The following is a 25,602-nucleotide window of genomic DNA, read 5'->3' as shown; positions in this document are numbered from 1 at the left end:
GCTCGGGGACTGGGACCCTCTCTGGGCTAAACTCGGGGACTGGAACCCTCTCTGGGCTAAACTTGGGGATTGGAGCCCTGGACACTGGAGCGAGCTCTGGGGCTGGAGCCGACACTGGAGCGAGCCTAGGGACTAGAACCAACCGCATTCTCCTCCTTAGATTCCCTTTTATGTTCGGGGTGGGCGGACTTGACACTGTTCGGGGTCGGCGGACTTGACACTGGAGCGGCCGGTGGGCTTGAGAAAGCCATGGCTGGCAGGCTTGACTCAGGAACCGCCGGCGGGCTTGACTGAGGAACCGCCAGCGGGCTTGGGAATGCCGCTGCCGGCGGCCTTGACTTTGGAGCAGCCGGCGGGCTTGAGAATGCCGTGGCCGGCGGGCTAGTTCTGGATCGGGGCTGGACGCTCTCCAGACACTGGAGGATCCCTTCCCTCCAGCTCAGTCCTGTGGTGTCTGGGAGGTCCATGGGGCGATAGCAATTGGCCCCGATCCAGAACAGAGAGTTGAGCGTGGCGTCGTCCAGCGCTGTTTTTGCGGCGATCTTGTTGAACTCCCATGCATACTCCACGAAGGGGAGATCTCTGTGGGCTAGGGCGATAAAAAGAGCGGCTACTTCCATGCCGCGGGGAGAAACACACAGGAAAACAAAAGACTTTCAAAACGAAAAATAAACACTGGGAGAAGGGGCGCCGCTTACTGTCTTGGTGGTCCGGAATTCTGTCACGCTACTGTGAGGAGCACGGAGACGAAGGAGCGAGGAGACGAGGAGTGGAATTCTAACATATAGATTTTAATCGCAGCAAGGGTAGACATATACAATACCAGACGAAGAACTAAGAACCGGGAACACTTTAAATACACAGGAGCAAATGAAGATAATTAATAACACAGCTGGAACTAATCAGGGAACATAATGGCAACAGGAAACAGGAAGACCAAATAGGAAAAACCAAATAAGGGCATGGAAACACATGGGGAGCAAAACACACACAAAACACGGAACAGGGTCTGACAGATCATGTGACACTGGAGACTGGAGTAATGGCTGCTGAAAAATCAGCTTTGTCATCACAGGAATAAATTACATTTTAAAATATATATAAAAGAAGAGTTTTAAATAACTTTTCATTTTTATATATATTTTAAAATGTAATTTTAAAACAATGTAACAATATTTCTCAATATTACTGTTTTTAATGTACAGTATATTGGATCAAATAATTGCAGCCTTGGTGAGCATTTACACACACACACACACATATATATATATATATATATATATATATACTGTATATATATACATAAACTGTTCTTGAGAGTCTTAAAATTGTATTATTTCTATATTAACCCTGGTTCTTTCCTTAGGAAGTTTGTTTTTTTAAGATGAAATACTGTTGAATTTGGGTCAGGGAAACTTATTATGTGTCACCATGGGGCCACAACTTATCCAATGAACCCTTTTTATAAGGAAACAGATAAGGGAGAGACAGGCAAGTGTAGCATTGGCATGGGGCCAATGTTTGTCTGAGGACCTGCTTAGGGTTCACACCACTGTGCACAGGACCATCACTTACACTGAGGAGATGGCAAATGACAGTTTGTGTTTCAGCCGATAAGCACCATTATGAAGACGCTCTGATGACATTGCCTCACAGTCTCACTATATAAAGAGAGAGAGAGAGAGAGTATGAGATCAATAGAGTTGTACAGTATATTTGTACAGTATATAAGGAACTAAATCCCTTATGGGCCCTGCATGGTTCGCGTTCTCCATCTTTTGTAACCGTGAAAAAAAAAGTGCTTTACATAGCTGTTTAAGTCTTGTGACCTCAGTATTGTGACATTGGCCTTGGCTTTTTCTCACTGCCAGGTGTTCAAAACCTACTCCAATGAAGATTATGACAGGAGGAATGAAGAGGTGGACCCGGTGGCATCCTCGGCTGAGTATGAGCTGGAGAAACGGGTGGAGAAGCTGGAACTTCTCCCTGTAGAACTAGAAAAAGGTGACTAGCAGGACGGCAGTGTCAGGTTAAACATTTAGGATAGTTATTATAAGTGAGAGTAGGTCTCGTCGTCAAACCTTTGACTCCAGAAAATAATTTTCAGTCAGTTTTTACTCTTATAGTTTTAACCTTACAGCTGTTGAGAAACCGTATAGCCCCTGTGACAACTAGCCCTTGTATAAGCTTTCTCAAAAAAAAAAAAAAACGGATAGATATAAGTAGGTTTTCAGGGAAATATTCTGCATGTATTTGCATATTTTGTGAGTGAATCAATGGTAAGCCTTGAATATTGATCAGTTACAATAAACATACATCCATCCAACAAACATCCAATGATTTATTGAATTGTCATTCTTTCCATTTGCTCACCACTAATATTTTTCCTTTCATTGATTTGTGTATATGTTCATCTGTGGATGTCAGATGAGGACGGCCTGGGCATCAGTATTATAGGAATGGGGGTCGGCGCTGATGCAGGCCTGGAGAAGCTTGGCATCTTCGTCAAGACTGTCATAGAGGGTGGAGCAGCAGAGAGAGATGGAAGGTAAACTAAACAGCACATAGAAAGTAGTAATGGACGTATATATTGGTATTATAATCACCCTACGTTCTGGAAATGGATATGAGTATTTTCCATGTAGAAAGAAAAACTCCATTGGTTAAACAATAGTCAAAAATAATGGGTTTCTTGTCCTTGCTCTGTTCAGCTGCACCCAAAGTGAGAGAATCCCTGAGAGTCCGTCATGAGATTTGCACATTGCCTAAAATTAAAGCAAAGCTTTTGGGCTTTATCACTGATTGTAGCTCAAGAGCCTGACAATCCTAAAGAGAGGGTAGGGATGGGAATGAAAGCAGCCCATTTCACATCTGGCTAAACATTCTAGTCTGGTAAGTTTAGTAAACGGTTTTTGGAGAAAATGCTTTTTGGTTTACCAAGTTTGAGACCACTAGTGAAAATGTTTATTAAATTAGAAAAGTATTTATTTTTTAATTTTTTAATTAAAATTATATTAGCAGCATAAAATTTTGTGTGAAAAGTTATTTCATGTCTTAGTATTTGTTTTGTCTCCCTTTAGTATTAATGGCAGCAGCAATCAACCAATCTGACATGACTCTACAAGTTTATGTAAAACCGGTCGATCATGTTTTCCAGCAAGATTTGAAATGATTCAAAGAGCATCTTGAACTTCAGTTGAATATCTGTACAAAGAGTCACATGATCATTGTCACAAATTTACTTATTATTGATCTAGAAATAGTGCAGAATCTGAAGTATTTCTTATTCATTTTACATTATAATGTTTCTTTAAAGATTATTTTGAAATTCTAAATCTTTAAGTTTATTTCCAAGTTTGAGATTCTGAATCCCAGTCTTTCAATGTGGTCTCAGCTTTTCGCTGAGTGACATCAAACACTGCTGAAATCTTGAGAAATGTTTACTTGTTTCAAGATTACCAAGCAACTGCAAGCTTTCTGCAAGGACCATTCAATAGCCAGAATGTAATTTCCCCCACCATTAACTCAGGCTGTTTCTGAGCTGAGTGTAACAATGTAGGATTCGACAGTGACATTGAAATCTTTGCACTGGAGTCCTTATTTTTTGCATAGCAGAATTATAATTTCCTGCTTTTTTTACTATATTGGCGACATTGCAAAATGCATGTGAAGGTCAAGCTGTGCTTACGCCACACTCTTTAGGTGCACATTAGGATTCAATCTTGCAAGCATCCCTCAGTCTGCTTTGCCTGCATAACAGACGGGATTTGCCAGGAGCTCAATATCCAGACAGGAATCAAGGGTCAAGGCAATTTGGTCAAACTCACAAAGCTCATTACAGATATCACACAGTTGGAGCTCTTCATGCAAACACTGTAGCATTCTGAAAATATATGATCACAAGTTGTTGAGGAGCTTACTCGTCCTTGTAATCTTATAGGATTGTAATTCCCTCTGTCTTTTAAGCATTAGCTGCAGAAATGAAAGAATGTGACCACCCAAGTTCAACTGAAAACATAAAAATATTGTTCATGGTTCTCAAACTTTTTTGTCCTTTTTACGTCCTATGACCTAAATTATTTACTTGAAGTATTCACTAGGATTTTAAGTAATTATTACATAATCAAAAATCATATTTATATTCATTCAGGTAGTATAAAGTATATATTATGAATGTATTTTATTACTGTATAAATTTATTGTATTTTATTAATATATAAATTTTATTAATGTATGTACTATTTATGTTAATTAATGTGGTAGTATAAAGAATATATCTGTATAAAATATATAAAAAGTATAAAATACTTTTTATTAATGTATTAATTATAAAATGTAATAATTTATTAATTTATTTTAATGTAATTATTAACATAAACAACAACTACAATAATAGTTTTTATTATTACCATTTGATTATTCCATATTATGAAACAATAATTTAGTAGTATAAAGAATATGTTTATAGAAAATGTTTTAATATAATAATAATATCATCATCATCATCATCATTATTATTATTACTGCATATTATGCATTATGAAATTAATTCACTCTTGATACTGGTGTCTTTACATATCTGCCGTAATTATGCAGAAATAAATCTTTATACATCTTTATAAACTTTAATTTGCATCAATACTTTTATCTTAATGTCTTTAAAGCCATTCTCACTGAAGTTCTGTGTCAAACTCTAAGGGTTCACAAACTCTGGGAAACCCTGTCCCAGGATGTACTGTGTCCTTCATACATCAGCATATTTGTTCCACTTAAAAAATTAATCATAGCAGAGTGATGAGAAGGCCCCAGGCAGAACATAATTAAGCTTTTATTAAAAAAATAATCTCAGAATGACAGAGAAATCGATGTTTAGTATTCATACAGTTCTCCAAACCTGTTTTAGAGATTGCACAATGTCCTAATAGTGTCACTGTAACAAGCATTACAACATAACCACCTTCATTTTCCACAGAATTCAAGTGAATGATCAAATCGTGGAGGTTGACGGCACCAGTCTGGTGGGAGTGACTCAGAGCTTCGCTGCTTCTGTCCTGAGAAACACACAGGGAGTGGTCAGGTAAGATACGAGATGTCTACAGCCATTTTTGCTTGGTTATTATGTCTCATTAATCCCAGGTTTGCCCCTGAATGCTGACCACAAGATCCTCACATCCCCACATCCGAATCCTCGCCGTAGCCTACAGGCTGCTAGAGTGACCAGTGTTATTATTAGCGTATGAAATAGCATGACATGCCATCGTCTTTCCCTCCCACTCAGCTTTCTTGTGAGAAAAATCATAGACTTCTAATTAGTGTATCTAAACTCCCCTTAGACATGACAGCTCTCAAAGACATGAGAGCATGTCTTTGAAAAGCATATCGGCCAGCAGGAATACTTCACACTGTAAGAAAACAAGACTCTTCATTAACAGTAGAGCTGCACAGCATGATGGAGCGTATTGTTTTTAAACAGATGCTGTCAGTGGTGTATTATACTTCCTCTGTAAACATAAACACGCTTAAAAAAATGACTTGACTGGAACTATGAATTTACCTTCAAATGTATTTTTATTTAAAAGGGTTTAATGAAATATTATTTCCTTAAAGGGACAGTTCACCCAAAAATGAAAATTCTGTCAGCATTTACTCATTTTCAAGTTGTTCCAATTCTGATTTTTTTTGGGGTGAAATATCACTTTAAATGTGACATTTTGAGAGGGACAGAGCCTTCTTGATTTATATGGTTTCATATAGCCAGGCAGATACTAAAACAGTCTGCATAAAATAATTTTCTTGGTCAGTACTTTTGTCTTATTTTACAGTAAAAAAAAACATCGAAAACATCCTTGAAATGAAATAAAGGTACTTTAGAAAAAAAATTGTTTTCAGATATATCTTGAATTGTTTCTCTTCAAATATTTGTCTATATATCTAGCTTAAAACATAAAAAAACAGATGAGTTCAGAAAAATAAATGTGTATATAATTTATAAAATATATATGTAATAAATATAAATATTATATAATATAATTAATATATTTTATGATCTATAATATTTAATAATGTATAATATTATAATATAATGTATTTATATAGTTTATATATTTATATAGTCAGATTTTTACTGGAAAACATCAAATTCATCAAGTACTATGAAGGTAAGACATCATCGTAAGTGTTTCTTTGTTTTTCAGCTGTCTATCCTTTCCTGGTTTTGATTTATTCCCTCCTGCTGGTTATTTCTCTCTGTTCTCACCGATGAGGCAGTGTGGCCCAGATTTGGAATTTGTGCTATATTTAACCTACTGTAAGAATTAAGGCAGGTCTTAAACTCTATCTGCACCAGTGACCACCAATAAATATATGAAGATTGACACTCTATTAAGAGCGATTCATTGCTGTGATGATTCAGTGTCAGAGTCTAAGGAATTTTATAGCAAGTTGGCAGGAACGCCTCCTCACTGGGTGAGGTGATGCGTATATCCTGAAATGCATCCTGTCACTCCAGATGTATGTGAATAATAGTGGTGGGTTTTGCCAATAAGAAAGCTCTGTCCCGGAGCAGTTGGGATCCCTGCGTGTGGTATCGAGATGGAAGAGAGGACTGTTTCCAGGTCAGCTATGCTGCAAAAGCAGCAGAGATGCTTGGCATCACACAGTATTAGCCCAGTTGTTGCTTCAGATGTAGATCAAATTTGGGCCCTTATCTGTGCCTAATGCAGGGTGATTAGGACTCCATGCTGAGCACTTCCCTGCTGGTTCTCCAAAACATGGATTGTGCACTGCAGAGGATGGGGTGAATATTATTGGAGGGAATTGTCTCAAATTATTAAACATTTTCACTCCTTTCATGTTATGGCTTGTAATTGATAAATGGCATATATTAAAATTCTATACCATTATGTCAAATAACCTAAAAGGATAGTTCACCCAAAAATGAAAATTACCCCATGATTTTCTCACCCTCAAGCCATCCTAGGTGTATATGACTTTTTTTCTTCAGATGAATACATATCGGTGTTAGATTAAAAAATGTCCTGACTCTTCCAAGCTTTATAATGGCAGTGAATAGGGGTTGAGATTTTGAAGCCCAAAAAAATGCATCCATCCATCATAAAAGTACTCCACACGGCTCTAGGTGGGTAATAAAGGCCTTCTGAAGCAAAGCGATGGATTTGTGTAAGAAAAATATCCATATTTAAAACTATTTAAAACTAATTTTTCACAGGTAAAGTAACTTTAACATTTTAATGTTGCCTGCATAAAATATTTGACTTCGAAGTAAATATTTGATTATTTATTTATTAAGTTATTTGAAATTATTTGAATGTATTATTGCTCAGTATTGTAAGGCAGGTCAGAGATTCATTCTCTGCAATTCTGTTTGGTGCAACTAGTGGTGCAGAAATGACAAACTTTACATTTTATGAAAAACTTTCATTTTCAAGTTTTCGATGTTTCAGCATTAATTCTTTCCCTGATTTTCTCAAGTAGAACTGTTAACGTTTTTAAACCGTTATTATGTTCACTTTGTCACAGTCATTTATCACACTGACCTCGCAAGAATTACCTCCTGTCACATTCATTGATTTATAGGGTATATTATAAAAGATACAATCCGTCAATGAAATGAGAACAAAATCACCTGTTTGAGGCCAGACACTGCAAGAAAAGAGCTTGACATATTTCACTTCACTGAAATAGAAAATTAGGGTTTTTTACCGTTCTCTATTTTACTGAATGACATGCTATTTCATCTTCCACATTTTTATACCCACCCCATTTATGTAAAATCTATTCTGTTCTTTGTCTCCATTTGAAAATCAATAGCCATAATCATTTTTAGCCTTTGCAAAACTGCATTTGATCACAAAGCCCCCCTCCCTTCTCATTAGCAGTTGGTATGTCTTTGCAGGTTTGTGATTGGCCGAGAGCGTCCGGGACAACAGAGCGAGGTGGCTCAACTCATCAGCCAGACTCTGGAGCAGGAGAGACATCAGAGAGAGATGATGGAGCAACAGTACGCCCAATATGATGCTGATGATGACGAGGTGAGCACAGAACAGGTCTCACATCAGCGCTTGTCTGAGCATGTCAGCGACTGTCGGAACAGGTTAATCAACTGTCACAAGCCAGTTGGAGCAGGTTCAAATCTATTATCCATGATTCGTCCATGCTACAAGCCTCAGCCTGTTACAATTTGTCACATCAAAGTGCAGCAGGATGAAGCAGTTCTGCAAGTCAAAATCTATAGAAAACATAGCTATAACCTGTCAGTCATATTAAAAATAATACTATGAACTGTTGGGTTGCACAGTTCTGGTTTATCAGCATATCTGTTGTATAATTTTTCTCACAGTATCCTACATTTGACCATATTTTTTTACATTTGCAGCTGGAAAGATGGAAAGATAGTATAGTGCCACAAAAACACTTGTTGCTCCATCTATTTAAGTCTTCCTGTTGAAATGAAAAATCTCAAATCTCAAATATAAATAAAATATAAATAAAAAAAAAAATAAAATTGTTTCCTCTAGATGAGGGGTTTTCAAAAAACAAAGTGGGGCTAATAGTTTGAAACATTAATATATGTATTTCCTTACTAAATAGAAGTATTAATGTGTGTGTAAATACACATACACACACACATATATAACATACATATATATGTATGTATGTATGTATATAAATAAAAGAATAAAAACTTAACACATTTACCAAATGATATGTTGCTGTTTCATTCAGCTTTTAACATGGAATTCAAGTTTATTATTATTAGTAGTAGTAGTAGTAAATGTTAATCTCTTCTTCTCTGAGTAAAAAAATAGTTTATTTTAATAATTTTCTTTGACTTTAATTCAACAAAAATACAATTTTAAAGTAGAAAATTGATAATATCCCACTTGATATTTTGTTTTTCACACACTAAAAATCAGTCTTACTACATAAAAATAAATAGTTGCCATGCTATTTCTCCAGTGCTACAAATTAGATTTCAGCACTGTCACAAAGTGTGCTAAGGTTGTTGAGAGCTTCTCATGAGAAAAACACCCACAGTGGCAGCTTTCTGCTCCATGGAGAGTTGATGGGGTTTGTTATATTACTAGTCACTGAGCAGTTATTGCTCAGTTCTCATTAGCGGATCGGTGGGCAGCCTGGCTTTCCAAACAAGAGGTGCCACAAGTCTGTTGTCACGTCTGTGACTGTGCTACGACCTGTTTTCAAAGGATTCAGAGCGGTGCATTACCGTAATGCATGCAGATCTGTCACAGCGGTGGGATTCTATACGAAAGGTCTGACTGAAGAAAGCATTAAATGAATTGCCTGCTACGATTCAAAGATAATTACATCAGTAGACCAGGCAAAGCAATTTCTACCTTCTGATTTGGAGGACACGGACAATTTAGCATTATAGGCTCTCGTGCAGCGCAGAATGATGCAAGACTCACATGTACTGATGCAAGAGTGACTTTTTAAAGCCTCTCATTATTTGTCAGTGAGAATCTAAAATAGCATTTCGACTGGATGTATGTGTTGAAATCTCACATTATACAGTTAGCTGATGTCATTCTTATGTACCCGCATGGTTTTATTAGTCCTCTTCTGCGGTAACGTCTGGATATTGTGTAGCGGCTGGCTCGGCTGCACTCTTGAAATGGCTGTGCGATCAGCACTGTTTTATAATTCTGGCACAGGCGGCTACTCCGTATGTTCGTGTGAATGTGCCATGTGTGTGCTTGAGCGTCAGCACATGTGAATGTCTGTTTAAATGTGTCATATCAGTGTCATGTAAGAGAGATGAAGGTTTAGGGGCTGGTGTGTTCACTGATGCAGAATGGTGTGAACCTGCCTGAAATCTTGCTGTGCTGTGGATTAGCAGCTGCCAAAACCATTCACAAGCTGCCTGCCAGCAGTAAATGGCCTTAAAACAGCAGGGTCCTGCAGGATATAGTGGTTACAAGGACATCCAAGAAAGGTTCGGAAAGGTTAGTGGTGATGGAACAGGCATACGGTAGTATCAGCCACATGTATAAATATATGAATTTCACAGCATTATATAATAGTATACTAAATAATGATAGACCGTTTTGTAACCTAATTTTTTCAGCCATTGTTGCTATTACTTTTAGCCAACCATGACAGTAACTATGGACATCATGAGTTCTTAATTAGCATATAGATTTTTTTTTTCTAGGGATGTCTAAATAAGTAGTATATTGGTTATATATATGGTGTATACACACACACACACACACACACATATGGCAACACTTTACAATAAGGTTCATAAGTTAACTACTTTAACTATAAGAATGAACAATACTTCTACAGCATGTATTAATCTTAGTTAATGTTAATTTCAACATTTACTAATGCATTATTAAAATCAAAAGTTGTGCTTGTTAACATCAGTTAATGCACTGTGAATTAACATGAACTAACAATGAATGACTGTAATTTCATTAACATCAACAAAGATGAATAAATACTGTAATAAATGTTTTGCTCATTGTTCATTCATGTTAGTTAATACATTAACTAACATTAACTAATGGAATCTTATTGTAAAGTGTTACAAGGGCATTGAAGATGAAACGTGGCTGGGTCTTTCAGCATGACAATGATCCCAAACACACCGCCCGGGCAACGAAGGAGTGGCTTCGTAAGAAGCATTTCAAGGTCCTGGAGTGGCCTAGCCAGTCTCCAGATCTCAACCCCATAGAAAATCTTTGGAGGGAGTTGAAAATCCGTGTTGCCCAGCGACAGCCCCAAAACATTACTGCTCTAGAGGAGATCTGCATGGAGGAATGGGCCAAAATACCAGCAACAGTGTGTGAAAACCTTGTGAAGACTTACAGAAAACGTTTGACCTCTGTCATTGCCAACAAAGGGTATATAACAAAGTATTGAGATGAAATTTTGTTATTGACCAAATACTTATTTTCCACCATAATTTGCAAATAAATTCTTTAAAAATCCTACAATGTGATTTTCTGGATTTTTTTTTCTCATTTTGTCTCTCATAGTTGAGGTATACCTATGATGAAAATTACAGGCCTCTCTCATCTTTTTAAGTGGGAGAACTTGCACAATTGGTGGCTGACTAAATACTTTTTTGCCCCACTGTATATATATATATATATATATATGTATATGTGTGTATATGTGTGTGTGTTTTATCATTTACCTCTGTCATTTATCATTTACCATTTACTGTTCTACTTACTGATCACACGAATCATTTAAAACTCTGCTAAATGTAATTTTGAAAATGTACAAAAATAATGCCCATTTAAAAAAAAAATGAATAAAAACTGAATATCCATTTTCTTACTACACATTATAATGTTCCAAAATTCAAATGTAGCATTTAAAAGAATGTATTAAAATTTTTTTTTTTTTTATTTAAACAAAATAGTATAGAATTTTACTATAATATGAAATATAATAAATATAACTTAATTAGCTATTTTGTTAACTAATACAGTGACATTCTTACTTTTTTTTCTCTTTTTTTTTTAGTGTGGCTTAAGTACTTTCTGTGCCTCTTTATATGAACTTCTTGCAATTAGTTTCCTCAAACGTGTGTTATGGCAACCACCAGTGTGTTAAAAAAAGGATGGTGACACATATACTAATTGAATGTGACACTCCAAAATTAGCTAATTTGCCCCTTGGGGGTATCTGAGAGGTAATATCACGCTGATGATATGGAGTCTGTGTGCTGCGCTCCGTATCCTCTCATTTAACGTGTGTGAGGGGATGAGAGAGACTTGAGGAGACACAGATGAAACGCAAATGAGACCACTCAGGTTAAAGCAGTACAGTAGGGCAGGGTTATATATGGCCTCCTTCCAGGCAGAATAATTTGATCTGGAAAGGAGGCCTCCCAGGGAGCAGCCCTGCCCTGCAACCAGATACGAACCCCAGCCAAGCAGAACCAACACAGACGTGTGTGTCTGCACATCCATCCGCCTAAAATAACTTTGCCAGACCCACACGCAAGCAGGAGAAATAAATGCTATATGAATAATTTTAAGATAACAGACCAAAACTGTTTAAAGTTTGGGGTCAGTATGAATTAAAAAAAAGAAAGAAATAAATTATAATTTTATTCAGCAATGATGCATTAAATTTAACAAATGTGCCAGTAAAGACATTTATAATTTTACAAAAGATTTTTATTTCAAATAAATTTTGTTCTTTTGAACTTTCTATTCATTAAAGAATTTAAAAATATATATTTTCACAAAAGGTTTTCACAAAAATATTAAGCAGCTGAACTGTTTTCAACATTGATAACCATAAGAAATGTTTCTTGAGCAGCAAATCAGCATATTAGAATGATTTCTGAAGGATCTTGTGACACTGACGCTGCTGAAAATTCAGCTTTGCCATCACAGAAATTAATTATATTACTGTTTTAAATCAAATAAATGCAGCCTTAGTAAGCATAAGAGACCGTTAAAAAAACAGACCAAAATTGTTGAACAGTAGTGTATTTCATACATAAATTCCACGTTAAAAACAGACTCAATTTTTCAATTTTATGCTACGCAATCACTAAGATGTTCAGAGTGCCTGCTAGAGCATTGCTACATGATTGCTAGGGTGTTCTGTGGGCTGCTAGGTCATTGTTTACTAGCTCAAGTCAAAAGACTTATTGAGATTTTGTTTGAGATATGGGATTTGTTTTTATTTATTTATTTAAAATTTTTTGTGCTTTGCCAAGTTAAATCGTTTAAAAATGTAATAGCACATCTCAGTGATCTGTGCAAAACGAGGTAAAGTTCACATTTCATTTGGCTAAGCATACCAGTTAATATAAAATCAAAGCCAGTTTTTTAGGATATGAAATGGTCTAGTATCTGTATTGTTGTTAAGAAAATACAGCGTCCTGGACACACAATGTAAAGTTGTTCCACCTATTAAAGATAGAAACCCTTCACATTGATTGCTCCAGTAAATGCAGTGTGGATGTTTATTCCCATATGCCCATGCTCAGACAGGAGAGTACGCCACGGATGAGGAAGAGGAGGCAGGGCAGACGGGAACAGACCGAGATGTGGCCATTGAGGTTTTCGATTTACCTGAAAACGAGGACATCATCTCGCCATCAGAACTGGATGCCACCAAACTTTATCAGAAGTTTCGAGAGGTAAACCAAGACTGCATGCATTTTTTAAAAAATGATTAATGAAAGGAAGTACTTAACCTTTAGAAAACCTGAAAAGGTCAAGCTAAGTCAGCTGTCAGCTTTATTTTCTGTCTAAATACAGATAAAAATTGTAATTTCGTTGTTTTTGGCAATAAATTTCAAGTTAATTTTATGTTGAATAATAGCTTATCTTTTCAACGTTCTAATTATCAAAGAATCATGTTTTCAGAAAAATATTAAGCAACTGTTTTCAACATTGATAATAATGTTTCTTGAGCAGCAAATCAACATATTGAAATCATTTCTGAAGGATCATGTGACACTGAAGACTGGAGTAATGGCTGCTAAAAATGCTGCTAAATATGAATTAATTGCATTAAAAATGTATTACAATAGAAAATTGTAATAAATTGTAAATTGTAAAAAATTGCAAGTTCCTACTGACACCCTGCCATGACATGTTAATCAGCCTGGAGAAAATAGATCTGATTCACATTTTTCCTGTCTACAAAACCACATGGCCTAGATTCAGTGTACATGCAGTAAACACAACGTTTCAGTATTGGTTTGTACCTAGGACTATCTATTATCTTCACTGCTCTTCTGGAAAATTGCTGCTGATGAGAAACCATATTCTTTTGTGAGAAAAGATTTAAATATTGTATCCCAGAATTCACTCCTTCCTCAATTGTCTTGGTCTTTTTCCTTCTCGCTCTCTGCTGTTATTTCTCTTGAGTCTGGATTTTCAGAGAGAGAGAGAGTGTCGTCAGGCAGAGAGAGCCTCTCTGGTCAGTTCCCTTTGAGAGGAGGACTGTCCTTGATCTTGCACTCATCTTTCTTCTACTCTCTCTTATTCCTTTGTGTCTACAGCTGCAGATTAAACACACTGTCACTGAAGCTGAGATCCAGAAACTCAAGAACAAGGTAAGAGGCTGCTGTATCTGCTAATGTTTTCCCCCCACAAAAAGATACAAATTGGATGGAATTTGAAGTACATTGAAGAAAAAGAACAACTGGATTTATTGCAAGTCTCCCTTATACTTAAGACTTCTTTGTTTGTTATCATAAATAAAGTAAGCAAGAGGAAAATGCACCCGCATAACTTAATGACCTAAGAAAGGCAGCAAAAATAAGTGTTATTTTTAGTATTATTTACTATTATGCACTTTTATAATATTTATTAATATTTTGAATTAGTTTTATATTTATATTGTCAGTTTTTAATTTAAATTTAGTTTGGGTTTTAATAATTTTCCTATTAGCTTTTGTCATTTTTATTCATTTTTAAAAAATATTTCTACATAGCATTAATTATTATTTCAGTTTTAGTTTTAGTCATTTTAGTACCTAAACTTATTTCAGTTAGATGCTAAGGCAAAATTTCTCATTTTTATTTACATTTTTTAAGTTTAAGTTTTTTGTTGAATATATACAGAGTTCTGGCATGAAACTCTAGATGGCGCAGTCCGATAGGTCTAACTCAATCTGACCTAATGACATCATTATCACATAGCACAGCTGATTGGTTCTCTCCTGAATCGGTAGCCAATGAGCTCGCTGCTCAGCATTCAAATATATGACTAGTGCTTGCCGTAGCAGTTGCAGCTTGCTTCAGAAATCCTCCACCTTCCCCAGCTCCACCTGTATAGATCTGCTACGAGGTGATTCATGTATACTGTATGGGGGTTATTTCATGTACGTTATATTTGCAGCAGCAGTATTTCTTATATGCTCACAGCAGCATGTTGTGGATGTACTGGCAGTAGCAAGTCTCGGTACTTGCTCTGCCGCAGCAGCAGCAGCATAGCAGATCTATTCCGCCAAGACCAAATACATTAACATTATCATGTACATTACCATGCCAATCCCTCCGAGAGTTGTCATGACAGAATTATATTTTATCTTAGTTTTCATTATTTACTGAAAATTAGTTTTAATAGTCTTAGTTTCAGTGTATGCATAAATGCTTTAAGCACCTTCTCTTAAGCACCTTGTGAATTCAGTGGCAAATGTCATGAAATGTCTCAGTTGTTGTCTGAGAAAATCTCTTAGCGTAGTGCTGACGTTTACATCATTACCATAGCAACCCATGTAGACGTGCCGGATGTTGACTTCACTGTCTGAACAAACGTCAGATTTCATCACTTGTAAAATGACAGTGCAGACAGTCAGGGCTACGTTTGAATTTGTTTATGGTGTGAACAAAGCCATTTATATTCCTCTTGCTCATATGGACATGTTGACATGTCTATCTATCGTTCTATCGTTCTATGTACCATTCCTTTAAAATAAAAGTAGTATGCATTGTGTTGGTTTTGTTTTCATGCTATCTTTAAAGCCCATTTAAACAGTTTACTGTATGCTTTATTGACTTTGTGGGATTTTTACCTTAATTTCCTCCCTGTGTCTCCATCCTGGTTCCTCTATTTAGCTGGCCGCAGTGGAAAAAGAGAAGGCACGGTGGGAGAGAGAGAAAACGCAGCTGAAGCAAAGCATCGAGGACAACAAGGAGAGGATGCTAAAACTGGAGAGCTATTGGATTGAGGCTCAGACGCTGTGCCATACGGTTAACGAGCATCTGAAGGAGGCCCAAAGTCAGTATCAGGCCCTGGAAAAGAAGTACAACAAGGCCAAGAAGCTCATTAAGGACTTCCAGCAGAGGTACAGATACTGAGATGATCGAATTGTACTTTAACTATGTCCTTTAAACACAAGAGAATTCATAGAGAATACTAAATACGTTTCAGGTAATTATAATTCCAGCACAGCGCTGAAGAGAAGGATCTTGATTATGTGGTTGCTGTTCTATCACAAAAGACCACAAATGAGCTCATTACCATGAATGGCAGTAAAAGAGCTTCTGAGTTTTTAAAGTAACGGTGCTACATTTAATGCTTTCTTTTTACTAAAAAGTAAAAAATAAAAGTATTAATTTCTCTAAAAAAAATCTTGTTGACCCAGAACTTTTAAATGATACTGTAAGCAGGAAGGCACGACTAACAACTGATTTCAGTAGACCTTGTCATGTTGCTAAGCTAACAGCACTATACTGTTTTAAAAATGAACAGCACATACAAATAATATGTATAATGGTAATTTTTTCAATTAGACTGAAGCTTTTTGTATATTTTTTATTGAATTAATTGTATTTATTAACATTTATGTCACTTTGCCCACAATCTCGGATGGATATTGAGCCTGTTGCAGTGCATTATGGGACTGGCTTCTTCACAAATGATACATGTCATTGTTGCCTGCAGAATTTGAACAAGAAGAAGTCTTAAAATTCTGCATAATTATGCTACCTACCTTTTGTAACAGCCTTTGTCAGGAGTGTGTTTGTGATGCTGCACATAGGCGGCTCTCTAGGTTTTGGCACAGAGCCCTGGTGACAAGAAATGGCTTGTAACCATTTATATGCAATGTCTGTTCTACGGTAAAACAGTTGTCATGCTGGACTAGGTATATGCTGACGTAGCTGGTGAAGCTAAAATATCCAAAGCACATATATGTGACTAGTCTTTTCAACAGGGTGGATTTTGTACTTAAATGCAGTTTAGGTTATAATTGAAAAGATACGTTGCCATTGTATAATTGTAAACTGTGAGTTTAATCTTCATAATGCCATCTTCATGATGTCTATGTGGCTGAAGGTTGAGAGAATCACAGCGTGCATTTCTCAAGCCGGAAAGTGTGTGAGCTGATCTCTGTGGTCGTTTCTATCACAACTCTTCTCCTCTGGAGCCTGAGTGCCTTTAATTGTGATTTCCATTCAGGCGTTATTGCCATAGTTAACTGCAGAGTCGCTGTCTATCCATGCCGACAAGCCTGAGTAAGCAGTCATGGCACTCCATTGTACAAGACGTCTCTCAGTTGACAGTAGTTTGATGGATTTGTTTTTTTTTTGTTATTTGCTTGATAATGAGGTTCTGTGCTCTCGAAGCCCTTCGAAATAGACTAATATGTCCACGTCTCAGCCCATATATGACCTCAACCATTATTGTCCTTTTGCCAAGTCTCTGTCTTTGCTTGCGTTCAGAGAGATGGAGTTTGCTCAGAAGGAGGATGCAGAGAAGAAGAGACTGGAGGAGGCGGAAAAGGCTCATTTGGCTGAAATTCAGAGTCTTCAAGTTAGGGTAATTATCTGCACACACACACACACATGTCAGTGCACTTCACTGCATTTCATGGCAACTGTCTCGTACTGTGAATCATCCAAAGTCCATTTGCATTAGTCAGTTTGTGAGCCCACATGGAAAAGGTATATTTCAACTGAGCAATATTCTTAAATGTTTTGCTGGAAATTTGGACGAAACAAAGCGTTGGAACAATATTAAAACATTACAAACCTTGACAGTTTGAATATTAATCAGGTACCACCCAGTAGTGATCTCCTGAAGGTCAGGTAAGTGAGCGTGTCAATAAATGGGGCGCTATTAGCATGCACAATTAATTGGGAGTGAATTCCACCTTCTCACAATATGTTTGGACAGCCAGTATCAGAATTTTTCTATGAAATTATTTAAAATCTCAGTACATACTTTTATTGTAGTTAGGTATGATTCATACAGGCTTGTAATTATCTTTTACAAGCGTCATACTGTGAAATGGGCCACATACATGGGCCATAAGAAACCGACATACAGAATAGAACATGTATAGATAATACTTTAATTCAGCAAGGACACATGAACATCAAAAGTGACAGTAAAGACATTTATAGTATTATAATGTTACAAAAGCTTTCTATTTCAAATAAATGCTGTTCTATTGAACAGTCTATTAATCAAAGAATCGCAAAAAAATATGAAGCAGCTCAACTGTTTCAACAGTGATGAAAGAAGAAATATTTCTTAAGCACATTTCTTAAGCACAGCATGTGACACTGGGAATCATGTGACAATCATGTGGCACTGAAGACTGGAGTAATGACTGCTGAAAATTCAGCTTTGCCATCACAGGAATAAATAATATAAAATATATATATGGGAAAATAGAAAACAGTTCTAAAATAGAAAACGTGTGGTTTTGTATAGATTGCTACACTGGAGACAGAGCTGATGCAGCTGATGAAGCAAAATGGCATCCAGATAAACAATAACAACAACAGCGCTGAGAGCCGAGCCCAGCTGACTGAGAGACTGACGGCCTTACAGTGTCCAAGGAGAAGTGTTGCTGGAGGGGGTGAGTCACAAAAACACGCATACACACACCTCAACACTCTCACCCAGTAGCTCATTAATTACCAAAATTATCATCAGTCTTCTGTTTGACAGGTGTCCTCAAACCAGACCTCATAGAAACACACACATGCTCACGTACCAGGACACACTTTATACAGCTGGTCATTTGTTTGCACCCAAACTATTAATAGTGATATAGTGGTTGGTGAAGCACCATGCAGGTACCTGATGGGTATCATCATAATGTTACAGGAAACAATTAATACACAGGACTTTATCAGTCTCAGTTAAAGCTGTGCTTATCAGAAAGATAGGAGGAAATGACATGGGTTTCAGCTACTACAGAGGGGAAATCCAAATCCAACATATAAAACCCACCCAATATTCCATGGCTTTTATTTAAAGCCACAACGTCCAGTGATGATATGTTAAATATTGCTTTGATTTTTGTTTTTATTCTCATACAAATAAACAGAACAAGCCATTAAAAAGGGAACTGAATAGGAATAGTTAACATTAAAAATGTTGGGGGGGGGGCATTGTGGTGTAACAAACTCTAAAATTACAATAATATTGTGCTTATTCTTCATTATTATTATGCATTTTGTTATTTAAAAATGATTGTATTATGCATTATTGTGATAATATGAATAATATATTCTCCTTATTATCATCATCATGCATAATACAATGATTTTATATACTATATATATATATATATATATATATATATATATTATATATAAAATAACAATAATAATTATTTATTTTTCAAATAACACAAAATACAAAAAATATTTTTAATATTTAAAAATGATTGTATTATGCATGATGATGACCTAATTACTACTAATAATAGTAATTATTAGTATTAGTATTAACAAAAATTAAAAAATATAAAATATATTAGTAGTAATAATCATAATGATAATCATTTGAATAAAAATAATTAGATAATAATAATAAGTAATGTAAAGATCATTTATACTATATTTTCAATACATTGACAGCAGAACGAACAATATCCAGGTACACAACAGTGCGACATATAAAAAAAAAAAACTTCTGTTCCTCATAGCCTCACTTGTGTCAAATTAAATATGGCGACCACTTTCTGCTTATGTAACATATCTCTCCGTAATAAACTCCCTCGCTTTGAACCCTGACCTTGCAGCTGCATACAACTGAGGTTTGTTAATTGAATTAAAGCAGCATCGTTCATCGCAGGTGCTTGATGCTTCTCACCTCACACACTCAGTAGTAATGGGTGCACTGGCTCTTCAAATCTCTCCTATTCACTGTGATAAGAGGGGACAGCACTGGAAAGCTGATTGGATGCATTGTGACTGAATGAGGCAGATAATGAGGAAGTGCTACTGCAGGGACGGCCTCAGTTTACTAAAAGGCTCTTCTGCAGGAAACCTCTCGGCCCTGTTTCCAACCATTTCATTTCAAATATCAGTAAATAGCATATGACGCTACGGGACATTGCAACATATAAACAAACCAGCCAGAAGTCTGTTGTAGGATTATATGTTTTTAACAGCCAAAATACTTGATATTTGATAGTGGCTTACTGTCCATTTTTGCTTAAAGCAAATTTTTTTTCATATTTAAATATTTTCTCCTATCCTAGTTAAATGAGCAGTGAGAACAACATTTGCAGGAAAATGTGAAAATTATGTGAATTAGTGATAAAATTTGATCTGATCTTAGACAAAGTCACAACAATAGACAAGCACCATTTGCTTGAACACACAAATAATGATATGATTTCATATATGTATTGAACACAGTACCGGATGAAAAAAAGAATGTTGGAAAAAGTCGTGGTTGTCCCACCCTAAACCTCCACCAAACATTTCCCATAATTGCAGATCAGGCCTGCACTATGGTCGGGAGGAATTTTGCCCCATTCCTCTTTCAGTATAGCTACAATTCTTGGGATGTCTGGTGTGCAGCGCTCTCTTGATATCGTCTCAGTCGTGTAGAGGCCAGAGCTCTGACTGGGCCAGAAGGTGTATATTCTCATGTTAAAGCCATTATGTGAGTGTTTTTCATTGTTTAGGCTCCAGGTTAGCTGAGTTATTAGAAATATTCACATACTTTCCCGTCACTGCATTGTGTGCTTACACAGTGTGTTTAGTGTAGAACATGGTTTAGGGTCGGCAAAAGTTTTGGATGATTTTGAAGTCACTTATGCTCACCAAGGCTGCATTTATTTGATTAAAAATATTTCACACAGGGCCATGTAGTTTTGGATTTTGTTTTCCCTTAATAATAAAAACCTTCATTTAAAAACTGCATGTTGTGTTCACTTGTGTTATCTTTTACTAATATTTAAATTTGTTTGATGATCTGAAACATTAAAGTGTGACAAACATGCAAAAAAATAAGAAATCAGAAAGGGGGCCAACACTTTTTCACACCACTGTATATATGTGTGTGTGTTATGTAATTGTATGGATTTGTTTTGTGTGCTAGAACTGGGCGAGCTGACGGGAACCAGTGGAACTCACCCTGAGAGAAACGAGAGGGTAAGACTCCCTTTCACATACACCAAACACCTCTTATTCAGGCGCAGGACATTTAAGCCAGATGCTCCGATAAAGAGTGGAAGTCACTTCTAATCTCATACTTAATTCACGAGTATGTGTAGAATATGTCAGGTTTCTATGGTCACAAAATACTCCATTAACATTAAATGCATTTATGTTGTATGAATGGTCACAGTTGTAACTTTATGTTTTTTTTTTAGTTTTCTCTCTTAGTTTTCTTTTCTGTCAGTAGTACTTGGTTGGGATAGGATCACAAAACAGGAGAAAAGCTAGAACATGTTGTTGTATACATTGACATTCTTGTATGGCGGTATCAGGTTACAAATAGTTTGTACCTATTTAGCATATTTTTTAGGTTTCCTGAGAAAACATTATTTACAGTGTTTCCTCTCTCAGAATCATAAGCCACGCTGTGTCTAGCTGTTGTAAGTGTCTGTAATAACCATAATACATCTCTGTAGAGAAACAGAAGGAAGTACTGTTGGGTCAGCAAAAACAAACAGGAAACAGCTTACTGTTGCAAAGAGCTTTCTTTGTGAATGTTTAAAACCTCTCCCTCTCTGTCTGTTTCTGTTGCTGTCTGTAGGGCTCTGGGCTTCAGTCCTCCAGGGTGGCCGGTGCCACAGAGGCCAGGCTCAGGCACCCGCAGCCTCAGCAGGGACCTGATAATGAGGGTAAATGCACCAAACCATTAATACCTGATTAGGGCTCAATTACAGGCCTAATGAATTATGCTTAAGGCCTGAGAGACACAATAAGGAAAAGTCCCTAAAGAAAAGATAGCATAAGAGAAACGCCTGAAGTAATGAATATGGCCTCTGTATAGTAAATGTTGAATCTTGTTGAATGCTAATGGTCTCTGCGTGATTTTTCTTCAGGCTCTTCAGCAAGTCGAGATGAGAAATCTGGCAAAAAACTACTAGACTTGGGGTACGTTGGTGACAATTCTGTATTTATATTTGTATTGACATAAAGTGTAGCTTTATATAATTGTCAGAATGAATGCAAAATACATTCAAATGTTTTTGAATGAAGTCTCTCATGCTCACCAAGGCTGCCTTCATTTGGTCAAAAATACAGTAAAAACAGTAATATTGTGAAATGATTAAAATTTAAACTAACAGTTTTCTATTTCAGTATATTTTAAAATGTAATTTCCTGTGATGGCAAAGCTGAATATTCAGCAGCCATTACACCAGTCTTCAGAAATCACTCTAATATGCTGATTTGGTGCAAAAATAAATAAATAAAAATCTTATCATCATTGAAAACCGTAGTGCTGTTTAATTTTTTTGTGTAATATTCTGCTTAATATTCTGTTTCATGGTTCTTTGATGAATAGAAAGTGTAAAAGAACAGCATTTATTTGAAATATAAATATTTGTTAACATTCTAAATTATTACTGTCACTTTTGGATCAATTTAATGCATCCTTGCTGAATAAAAGTTAATTGAAAATATATATTTTTTTTTTAATAAATATATATATATATATTACCTCAAACTTTTGAGTGTTAGTGTAGATTCAATAAAAGAAGCTGTGTACATTACTGATGGAAATTCTCTTGTTGGAAATTATAACAAGCTTCTGGTAATATTTTCAGATCTTCTCCGAGGAAAAGTAAAGGAAAAGAGCAGGATCCAAAAGGATCTCCCAGTAAAAGGTAAATAAAGAACCAAAAACCTAATGAAACCCTACCTACCTCTGAAATAGCAGAATTTTTTAGATCCTTTTCATAGTAATGTCAGAATAAATGCATTGTACCCTAAGTCTCATGAATTGTAAAGTACATGCCCAGCTGTGCCTTAATATAATAAACATTATAAAATATCAAATTAATATAATAAAAATTACACAAAATCTTTTGGACATCTCAGATGTGCAATACTGCAGGACATACACATTTTGCATTTGAAATAATCTTCAATGATTCAAAGAATTGCTTAATCAATGATTAAAGAGAATTGCTCCGCAGATGCAAGGCTAAAAAAAGGTTTTATTTCCTCTGGGTATATACGGATGACCGGTCGTATCCCACATCATCACAGTTCCTGGATTCCAACCGCGAATTACAATGGACTTTTAACAAAGCCTAAACAAAATTAAGGCTGAAACTTAAGTCTGTAAAGCAGTGAATTAAATGCAGCTCTCGCCTGTGTGTATGATCTGTCTCAGCTCTTGTCAGCACCTGTGCTGTGTTCCAGTCATTGTGTATAACCACTGAATAACCAGTCCCCTATCTTTAGCTCCACAGGGCCTTCAGCAGAGAACAGTCCTGAAAGATGCAAGAGCAAGGTAAGAAAAGTCACACAGACGTGTATGTGTATTGTATATATGTGATTGTGTGTGTGTGTGTGTGTGTGTGTGTGTGTGTGTGTGTATATATATATATATATATATGAGCAATATCACTTGAGTATGAGAGCAATACCGGCTCTATATCAGCATGGCTGTGATCCGGAGGCAATCACAGCCGCTGACATAGAGCCGGTATCGCTCAAGTACGAGAGTGATATTGCGTTCAGTTTGACTGTGTAATTAAACAAGAAACAACGGAGTGCCTAATAAAACCCTCTTTTGTGCGGAACTACTTCCTTCCGCCACGGATTCAAAGCTCAAGTTGACAGTTAAACATACTCACTTTTAGAATTCGTATCAAGGGCATGTGCTGCTTCAGTTAGGTTATTAGTGAGAAATAATGAGGTTATAAGAGAGAAACAACAAGAGAAAGCAAGACGTGCATCCAAATGAGAGAGAGAGAGACCCAGAAGCTAGACGTTTCTTCTTATATTAACTAACGTACTCTACGATTAGCTCAGTGAATAATTAAAAAAAAAACATAGAACAAGCTAGAACAAGCGGAGTGATCCAAAATTGTGAAAGGGCGTTCCTGTAGCGATACCAGTACAATATCTCACGGTTCTCAACCAATCAGATTTGAGAACCAGAACGAACTGTTGTATAAATGTATATATATATAACTAGTTTAAAAGAAATTGCAATCAATTGTTTAAAATATGAATGCCTGCTGCCTGTTTAGTGACATAACCTCCCTCTGGTGTGTTGCATTTCCATGAACAGAACTCTTTTTCCTGGCCACGCTTCTTCTCCTATTCATATTACGTGGTACTGTATCACATCTAGTTTGTTCAGATCCAAGGCTAATCGGATGTTTCTCTAATTTTAGCTGTAGACAAACAGTAGTTGCACATTACTGTTTTATTTGCTTTGAGATTGTTGCTGAATTATTATAGTTTCACAAATTGAAACAGTCCATTTTGATCCTGAAATTGTGGAATTTCATTCAGCTGCATGCATTCTGACTCTTACTCTTGAATGTTTTCATCTTCTTATAATACACAAACCTCACAAAAGGTTACCATGCTCAGGCTGTGCTCCTGGGATCCATGAAATCTTGTATTAAATCTGAAGGACATCAGAAAAACTACGGCCTGCTACCCATGCTCAGTCAAGGCATTAAATTAGCTTTGAATTAATCACTTTTGTGCCAGCAAAGAGCCCAACATATTCCGAGTATTTTCATATTCAGTTCAGCATCTCTCTCACAGACTTTGAGGTGTTGGAGACAACCAGACTGGTAAACATGTCCATCTCATCTGTGTGGATAGTCTCTACAGGGACTCTTCAAAAAATGTAGTAAACGCAAGTTTGACATTGAGAAAGAAAAACGACCGGTGAACATAATGCCATTTGATTCTTGAAACTGTGACTCTGAAACTCTGACCAGAATCACATTCAAATGCATCATGTTATGTGATTACACATTATGTTGAAAGAATGCGTTCATTTAAAAATGCAAATTAATTTACTCGGTGACAAATGATCATGATCATCATTTGAGTGACAGTACCAGTCTACACACAAAGCATTTTGCCGGGGTGTGCATGTCTCCTTTTGTCTTGTTAATCTTAAGAGACTTAATTGGCTTAACTGTCAATCAACAGTAATTACACTAATAATTATTTGTCATAGTCAATAAAACAATCAGAATCAAGGAATAAATAATTACCTCTCAAGTAATGGAGAAACAATTCAAGCAAATCCAAATGGTACATGGATAAATGTGTCAGTCAGGTAACACTCGTGTCTTACAGGTGTATTTCTGTCTCTGTCTCTCTTTCAGGGTCCTGGTGTCACTGATGACCTCAGCCTCAGCAGCACCAGCTCCACAGAGATCAGTGGCATCCAGATGTCCGGCCCATCGCAGACACTAATGCTCTCCTCAGATGAGGTATTGTTTGTACACTTGCAACCTGATTTCTCTGTTTAAAGATCCAAAAATGTACATTCTGTCAAGATTTACTTAGCCTCATGTTGACTTTCTCTAACTGAATTATATCTAAAGCATCACTTGCATGCTAAATTGTTCTGCCTGGAAAGATCATCAAAGGTTTTTTTCTGATTCAGTGAGTGTTTTTCTTGTCCTTGATGCTGCATTTATTAGAGTGTGGATATGATTGAAGATGAGGTGAGACTTTGTTTTAATGTGTTTGAGTCCCAGAATGACTCTTCTTCCCACGGAGCCTAGTTCTTCAATTTCTTGCATGTTCTTTGTCATCCAACAATCATTTTTTTATTAATAAATTTTTTCTCAGATTCCATTTGCTTCCTCAAAATATATTAACTATGATTTCTGGAATTATCAATCAGTGCTGATGACTATGTGACCTTGTCCAGCTA

General features: G+C 36.3%; 1 protein-coding gene across 5 annotated transcripts in view; it reads left to right on the top strand.

The window, feature by feature from the left end:
• The window catches only part of LOC107665664 (neurabin-1-like), a 50,717-nt gene that overhangs the window by 22,857 nt on the left and 2,258 nt on the right, over positions 1-25,602 (top strand). For 4 of the 5 annotated variants that reach the window (XM_016456641.1, XM_016456642.1, XM_016456640.1 and 1 more), the window contains exons 3-18: positions 1,872-2,004; positions 2,428-2,548; positions 4,973-5,077; positions 7,916-8,051; positions 13,007-13,159; positions 14,030-14,083; positions 15,591-15,820; positions 17,199-17,295; positions 18,196-18,343; positions 20,827-20,879; positions 21,487-21,574; positions 21,779-21,830; positions 22,505-22,564; positions 23,148-23,196; positions 25,046-25,153; positions 25,367-25,390. In XM_016456641.1, coding sequence (XP_016312127.1) covers positions 1,872-2,004; positions 2,428-2,548; positions 4,973-5,077; positions 7,916-8,051; positions 13,007-13,159; positions 14,030-14,083; positions 15,591-15,820; positions 17,199-17,295; positions 18,196-18,343; positions 20,827-20,879; positions 21,487-21,574; positions 21,779-21,830; positions 22,505-22,564; positions 23,148-23,196; positions 25,046-25,153; positions 25,367-25,390 — 1,611 coding nt within the window. The remainder of the gene's footprint in view (positions 1-1,871; positions 2,005-2,427; positions 2,549-4,972; positions 5,078-7,915; positions 8,052-13,006; positions 13,160-14,029; positions 14,084-15,590; positions 15,821-17,198; positions 17,296-18,195; positions 18,344-20,826; positions 20,880-21,486; positions 21,575-21,778; positions 21,831-22,504; positions 22,565-23,147; positions 23,197-25,045; positions 25,154-25,366; positions 25,391-25,602) is intronic. The other variant, XM_016456644.1, reaches the window with a different exon arrangement.

Source organism: Sinocyclocheilus anshuiensis, unplaced genomic scaffold, assembly GCF_001515605.1.
Source record: "Sinocyclocheilus anshuiensis isolate Anshui unplaced genomic scaffold, SAMN03320099.WGS_v1.1 scaffold932, whole genome shotgun sequence".
In the NCBI taxonomy this organism is placed as follows: Eukaryota; Metazoa; Chordata; class Actinopteri; order Cypriniformes; family Cyprinidae; genus Sinocyclocheilus; species Sinocyclocheilus anshuiensis.
The sequence above is the reverse complement of the archived record's forward strand: the minus strand, read 5'-3'. Positions and strand labels throughout refer to the sequence as shown.